The sequence below is a fragment of the Corvus kubaryi genome, unplaced genomic scaffold, assembly GCF_017639235.1.
Source record: "Corvus kubaryi isolate FWS band 111438036 unplaced genomic scaffold, C.kubaryi_AGA036_p1.0 37308, whole genome shotgun sequence".
Classification (NCBI taxonomy): Eukaryota; Metazoa; Chordata; class Aves; order Passeriformes; family Corvidae; genus Corvus; species Corvus kubaryi.
In genome coordinates this window covers 353329-361228 of record NW_024581096.1, presented here as the reverse complement: position 1 = coordinate 361228, position 7900 = coordinate 353329, and the positions used below count along the sequence as shown (strand labels likewise).

The 7900-nt window shown below is 43.4% G+C and overlaps 1 protein-coding gene across 1 annotated transcript in view; it reads right to left on the bottom strand.

Annotated features, from left to right (window-relative positions):
• Positions 1–412: 412 nt before the first annotated feature.
• ACAA2 (acetyl-CoA acyltransferase 2) overlaps positions 413–7900 on the bottom strand; it is a 17687-nt gene continuing 10199 nt past the window's right edge. The window contains exons 6-10 of the mRNA XM_042028170.1: positions 6332–6507; positions 5263–5392; positions 2984–3054; positions 2282–2436; positions 413–1054 (exon numbers count right to left, since the gene is read on the bottom strand). Of these exons, the coding sequence (XP_041884104.1) occupies positions 970–1054; positions 2282–2436; positions 2984–3054; positions 5263–5392; positions 6332–6507 (617 nt within the window). The 3' untranslated portion in view covers positions 413–969. The remainder of the gene's footprint in view (positions 1055–2281; positions 2437–2983; positions 3055–5262; positions 5393–6331; positions 6508–7900) is intronic.

The following is a 7900-nucleotide window of genomic DNA, read 5'->3' as shown; positions in this document are numbered from 1 at the left end:
CCCTCATCTCACCCTGATGTCATGTTGGTTCTGTCAAATGATTCAGAATTCAAACTCCACTGCCTCTGAGAGGCCAGGCAGCTTCCTCAGAGCTGTGCCTCCCAAACTGGCCAAGAACAGCCCCACAGCAACAGACCCAAGAAATATGGGTGATGCTATCAGAGGAAGTTAAGGGATGAGATGCTGAATGCATGCAGTCACCATGTGGCAACACAGCCAGATGCAGCCACACCCCTTCTTGGAGGGCTGGCAGATTTGCTGGAGTTCTCTAGAAACTACCTAATAAGCACCAGTTACTTACTCCTCAACCAGGAAAAACACTCTCTCCAAAACCCAACACTGGTTTCCCAAAAGTAACAATTCTCACAGTGATTTACTTTTACAATAAACTAACAAACAGAACACCAAGCCCTTTTGCTTTTTGTGCTGTATTTATTATTCTTTTGGGAGGCACAATGTAAGTTTCAGCTTCTGTTCATTTTCTTTTCCCTTGCAGAACAGCAGGGTACAGGTTAATAGCCACCAATCTATAATCAATATATACTTCAGAAAGTCTGTGATTACATTTTCACATTTCCTGATAATAAAAGAGGCACATGTGCCAGACAGTGTCAGTAGCTGAAATAAGTTTAAACAATACTTGCTTAAAAAGCTGCACTGGCTGCTATTTTAAGGCAGGTTTGGTGAAAGTTTGACAGGCAATTTCCTCAGGAAATGAAAATAATTTTGCCTACAGAAATACATTGATTGAAAAGAGGCTTTTACAAAATACTTCATCAGTGTGAAATTATATTGATGCTGCACTTCCTTTGGTTAGAAAGACATCAATGAATCTTTTTGTTCAGAATTCTGACTTCTCAGCTGTTCCTTTACCTTGCAGGAAAGGCACGCAGCGATGCTCTGTTGCCAGAGGAGGCAGGTTTCTCAGGGAATCAGCAGTTCAGGCCAGGCTGCAGTGCCCAGGATCCATCAGGCTGTGTTCTCGATGACCACAGCAATGCCTTGCCCGCCGCCGATGCACGCTGACCCAACCGCGTACTTCCCACCACGGCGCCTGCTCAGGAACAGCAACAGGGAAGACTGGTTACCTGCATGAAACCACAGCAGCTCTTGTCCAGACTTTATGAAAGGAAAACAGCTATCAGCTGGGTGTTACTGAAGATGACGTTTCCAAATGTGTATGTTGTTCTTTTTCTGGCAAAATACCATGAAGTCTCAACTGATGTTGAAATATTTCTGAACAGTGACTTTAGAGCTCATCTGCTTCCACCCCCTGCCACAGGCAGGAACCTCTTCCACTAGACCCCACCTGAACTTTTCTAAAGTAGTTTTTAAACTACCTGAACACTGCTGTGGTAGTTTTTAAAAACTAAGTTTCCTACAGCCACACTCCAAGAAACTGTTTTCTGGAAGGGGCAAATGACCTGTGAGGCTTCATGGCTGAGCACTAAGACATGGTTGCAAGTACAAGCAGAGACACAGTGATCTCTACCCTGAGGGGGAAAAAAAACAGGAAAATTCAGATTTAAATGGTGCTAAGCATATTAAGCAAGCCAAAAGAGCCACAATTTCTGAAAATGGACTAAAGGAGAGAGAAGATTATAACAAATGCATTTAAAGTATCCCTTTCCAGTAGCTAAAGGGGACCGGAGAGGGACTTGGAACAAGGGCCTGGAGGGACAACACAAGGGAGAATGGCCTCCCACTTCCAGAGGGAAGGGTTAGATGGGATATTTGGAAGGAATTCTTGGCTGTGAGGGAGACCCTGGGAAGGCCCTGGCACAGGTTGCCCAGAGAAGTTCTGACTGCCCCATCCCTGGCAGTGTCCAAAGCCAGGCTGGATGGGGTTTGGAGCAACCTGGGATAGTGGAAGGTGTCCCTGCACACGGCAGGGGTGGAACAAGATGGTCTTTAGAGGTCCCTTCCAACCTGGACCACCCTAGGACTCTATGATTCTATGAAATGCACCGTGTTAAGAAGAGAACAGACTTTGCTCAAAAGCCACTTCAAAAAAAATGAAACCTTTTGTGAGCTTGGGTCAGATCTAGATGAACTAAAGAATGCTGTAATGACAAGAGGATGGAGTGTGAGGCAAGTGCAGGACCTGCACTGCAGCACAAAGGGGGCAAATTCATACAGAAAGCAGCACACTGCAGTGAGGAGAGTTTTAAGCCAGTTGACTGGAAGAGTTTAGTCACATGGTGTCCATGCTCAAAGTGTCTGCAGGCATAAATCCATCAGCAATGCACCCACCCTGAGCAGCTCCTGTCTGTGTGCATACCTCAACTCATGCACCAGGTGAGCTGTGATCCGTGACCCCGAGGCCCCCAGAGGGTGGCCGATGGCAATGGCACCTCCATTGACGTTGGTCTTCTCAGGGTCAAGGCCCAACACTTTCTCCACAGCCAGATACTGAGGTGCAAATGCCTCGTTTACCTAAAGCACCAGAGAAAAGACAGAACTTTTATATCAGCTTTCAGCAGTATGTGTGCAAACAAGATAAAATGAGGTGAACTGCTCCTCCAGGTCCTTTTCAGAAAAATATTAAGCACTGTGTTTATAGAAGCATGCTCAGCCAACACACAACTGTCAATCCAACCCAACTAAATTAAAATACTAAGCAAGCACGAGGTGTATTTTATAAAAAAACGGTACAGTATGTTCTGAGGCAGCATGCCCATGAAGAGCCTGCTGCCCTGACAGAAAAAGACCCTGCTCACAAGTATGACTAATTGAAAGCATGAGCAGTCCAGCCAACAGAGTAAAACGTCATGTCACATGTGGATATTTCTGTTTCGTGGAATGCGATCACACCATTTCCAGTTTCCAAGTGCCTGAGATTTCTGTAGTGACTGCGCAGCAGAAACTGGAGAGACAGAGGTCAGGCAGGCTCCTGACAGGCAGGAACACCTACAGGTATGAGTGGAATCGTTCTGCTGAAAGGATCAGGGGTAAAACCACCGCTGCTGTAAAAACTTCTCACCTCTACCAAATCCATATCCTTCAGAGTCAGTCCTGCTTTCTTCAAAACCTCTGTGATTGCAGGTACAGGGCCTGTTTGAAAATCGTATGCACAATTAATTAAATAAAAAAAATTAATACATGAAGTCTTAGAAACTTGTTTTACATAGGATAAATTCGGAAAGCCTCATGAGATCCCCTCCCATGAGCCTCTGTGCAGCCAACAAATTCTGGATATGCCACTCACCTGCTTTATCAGGTGGTAAGAGAACTCCTAAATCTCAAAACTACTTGGTTCCCTTGTCAACATCCATCCAGGGAAAGCTAAGTGTCACTACAGCTGCACACAGAGCTTTCAAGTCAAGAGAAGTGACAGTCTCCAGGGAAATAAAACAACTTCACAGTGGTTTTGAGGTATTCTCCCTCCCAGTACTCTTGGTTCCACTTACTCTTTCCTCACAATTTGCAGCCTCTAGGTAAACAAAAATTTAAAAACAGGCTGCTCTAGAGTTTGCTGGTCACGTGCTTAGTTATGGGTATTGTTTTGGTGTTCTTAAAATACCAAAAAATCTTCTAGTAAACAGCCTAACATTTAATTAATTTATTCCAAACAGTCAGACTCAGGTCTTGGACAACTGAAGAAAGCAAGATTTTGGGTTAAGAGTTTGGCAACAAAACGGTCCTCTGGAAGAAAGCTGCCTTCTATAACCAAATATAATCTACTAAGGGAAATTAATCCAAACACAGCTACCTAAGGAAATACACACTCAAAGAGTTTTGAAAGGGTTAACTAGGTATGTGCTTGTAGGAGAAAAATACTGAGATGTTAGGTGGTGGCTGATCATTCAATTCTAGAACACGAACAATCCTAAATGCTATCACACTGCCAAAAAATGGTGTTGAAAACACAGAGCTCAAAGCATAAAAACACAAAAATAAGTAAATTACCAAAGAGACAGGAAAATTAAAAGAAGAAAGGGCCCAGTTCAGAGCTCAGTGGAGTATCAGGGAGCCCCAAGCAGCTTAACACTAGACTCTAACTGCATCTCATTAGGGAAGGATTTTAGTATGCCTGTTACGAATGAGAGTAATGGGAGGGTCTCATGTGGACAATACAAAGACCCCTAATGACAGCCAAGTAAACATTTTCCCTTTTCTCTCTTCTTTTAAATAATGAATTCTCTCACTGAACACTGTGAGACAGGACTCCCTATCAGTATGTGAGAGGACAGTGGCTCAGACTGAGCTCCTGTTTGTCAGATCTGCTGCTGTGACATCAATTAATCTCATCTGGTCTCTTCGAGCTGCTGGGGACAAGCTGTGGTGTGAAGGAGTTTGGATATTAAGTGTTCCTCCATATGATTTATGAAGTTTTTAAACAAGCTAGAAGAGTTGCCTGACCTAGAGAGAATGGGCTGGTTTAGGAAACACAATGCCAGCACAAAGACTAGCGAAAGAAACCCTCCCTCCACGTCTGCTTTGAAGGCTGTGTCCGTCAGACAGTCTGACCAGGAAAACAAATCTGACAATGCCTCATTTGCATTTCTACTGACACACAGAAACAGCCAACAACAGCTCCTCTGAACAGAACGACAGAGTGGAAAAGCAATGCTGGGATACAATGCTGTCTGCAAACTAAAGCAAAGGGAAAAATCCTGGGGTGTCTGGATTGGCTTTGAGGGATTGTTTGCACTAAGAGAAACTTGATGAGGAAGCAGAAAATACGGGACTAAAGCAACCAAGAAAGGATTTGGTTTACCAAGTAATACCTGAACAGATGCATATCGTGGGATCCAAGACACTTGAGCCACTGAGTAACTGCTGAAAGGTGTTCACATAGCCACTACTCTATCAGCAAGAGGTGAGGAAGGCAACTCATAGCTGCTCACATAAATGCCTCATAAAATGCCTGACATTTTATCATGGGATTTAGAGCTTACAGGAAACCAAAGTGAATTTTAGGAGAAAATGGTTTAAAAGAAAAGTCCGAGTGTTTGTTTTCTTTACTAAAAGAGAGAGTAAAGAAAGGGAAGAAAGAAGAGGCTGGGGGACTACGCTCAGTGCCGTTACTATGGGTCAGACACTGCACACACACTTCCAGCCAAACTGAGGACCAGATCTGCCCCTCTGCACAACAGGGATGGACTGACACAGTGGGATGGACAGTAGGATACACAAACACCTTCAGAGCCACCAGCCTGAGCACACTGCAGCACCCTTTTCTTTCCTTTAGAATACCCATGACAAGAACATTTTCATGCTGCCTGATGCTGTAAAATTATGTGCTTCACTGCAACTTACCAATGCCCATGATGGAAGGGTCACAGCCAGCTGAGTGATAAGCTACTACTCTTGCCAGAGGAGTAAGACTGTGCTTTTTAAGTGCTGATTCACTGGCAATGATGACTGCACCAGCTCCATCACACACACCCTGGCAGTAAGAGAGAGAAGCATTCTTAGTGAGAAAATACAAAGAAACAAAAAAATCCTCACACTCTTTAAACTAAACTCCCAAAAAAGGGCTTGAGTCTAAGATACTGTAATTAACATTTAACAATGTTTATTCAAAACAACAAAAGACAATCTTTCGCTATTCTGAGGATGCAGAAGGAAAGTTAAATATAGATAAATGTTTAATGAATTCCAATGTGTTAGAAAAGAAAAATGAGTCTTCCCTGCATTGGAAATATGATTCTGCACACTTGCAAGAACACTATTACTAATGGATAATGTATGTGCTATTAATAATAAAAGATACTTTACAGACACCCACACTTACTGTGGCTATGAACTATTTTAGGCATGAATTCAGACTTCTATGATCACAGCACTCCATCTGGCCCAAAGAACTTTAACCAATTAATTAAGATAATGACGGTAAGAGGAACAGTCCATAATGACATGCTGCTAAGCACTGAATTCTACTCTGAATAAGAGCAGAATGTGGTTTGGGAGAAAGGAGACAGTAGCTGTGGCACAAAGATGAGCAGCAGCAGTATGGCCACTGACAAAATGCAGGTTTAAAGCAAATGTTCAGTAACCACTGCCCCCCAAAAGAAAGGAGAGTGGCCACACAGCCACTACAGCCACCAACTGCACAACTCAAGGCTGATGAAGAAGTGTCAATGCCTCGCTGCAAGATCAGTGGCAATCCACAGAATCAAATTTTAGGACTTAGGAGCTCACTGAAGGATCCCCTGGCATCCCAGGGTTTGAAGAGTCAGCCAGAAGCACTCAGCTGAAGAATTAGAAGTCATTTTCGCCGGAGACACCACTGACAGCCAAGTTGGTGAGAGATAAAAACAGTGGCAATAACTCTGGAGAACCACAGAGGGGACACCTGCGCAACCCAAGGGTCTGATGTACTCACCGAAGCATTCCCAGCCGTGACTGTTCCATCCTTTTTAAAGACACACGGGAGTTTTGCCAGTTGTTCCATAGTAGTCTGGGGTTTTGGGTGCTCGTCCTTTTCCATGCTTTCTTTACCCTTTTTTGTCTTCACTTCAATTGGTGCCATCTCAGCTTTAAAGTAGCCAGCATCATTAGCTGCAACCACAAAAAGGAAAATAAAAGGACTCAATAAAAACATCAAGATGATTGCTCATCTTGACCAACAATCATATTTTCATGTGCACACAACATTTTAACCAAAAGTCCAGGGACAGCAATACTTATGCTTTATGTTTTTTAAATAAATTGGTTTGGGTTTTATTGCTGGGGTTTTCTTGGTTTTTTTGATTTTTCAATAAATTGGGCAAAAACCATAGAAGTACACTTTCACACTTCTCCAAAGAAAGTCTCACATATTGAAATTTTATTTCAGGTTTAAACAGCTGAACCCTTTTCGGTTTGGGATTTTTGGCTTTTTTTTATAAACCACTAGGTTTATTTTTAGTACGTATTCCCTTTTACTGCTGTTTTATTTTACAGCTCTGTCATTTCTCAGATGGTCAAGATGTAAATCTCACTCAGGAAAGTGGAAAAAACCTCTTGAGCCACATTGTTTCTGTTGACAAGATACTGTACATTCATCAAAATCCTATTCAAGGTGCTCCTCTAAGGGGTCTCACTGTCAAGCCAGATCTCGGAATGGGATTCAGCTGCCTAAACAACCTGAGACAATTCAAGACATTGTAGGTATCTAAGATGCCCAAAAAAGCATCTGGCCATATCACCTAATATAACATTAGACAGAGGTTTAAAACTAAGACACTGAAATTGTCCGATCTGATGTTGTTTAGCTACCTCTGGGCTTCTCAATAAATTCCTCAAAACCTTTTTCTTTCCTGATTACACACAGGGCTCTCTCTTTACTGTGGGATAAGACGATCTGGTCCTAAAGGCAGAAATAAAAACAGCAAGGTAAAATCCTAGAAAACAAGAAAGTTTCTAGCAAAGGCTCCAGGAATGGCAGGAGCTAGGTAACAAGAGGAACAAGCAGGAAAGGCAATAAACGATGAAAAAAGGTTACAAAAAGCACTTCTACACCCATTGGAAAAAAACCAAAATCTTCCTGCAGGAGTGCATCTGTTAAAATGCACCATCATTAGAATCTAAAACCATGCTTAGATCTTTCCTTCTTATGTTCACCTTTGGCTTGCCACTATGTTGAGTGCCACGATGGCCACTGCACATTCTACTGGTTTTTGGCATAAACTTTACAGTAACTGAATCACAGAAACCCAGGATGGTTTGGGTTGGAAGGGACATGAAAGACCATCTTGTTTCAACCCCCCCAGCCATGGGCAGGGAGACCTTCCACTATCCCAGGTTCCCCCAAGCTCCATCCAACCTGGCCTTGGACACTGCCAGGGATCCAGGGGCAGTCACAGCTGCTCTGGGCACCCTGGGCCAGGGCCTGCCCACCCTCACAGACAGCAATTCCTTCCCAGTATCCCATCCAGCCCTGCCCTCTGGCACTGGGAAGCCATTCCCTGGG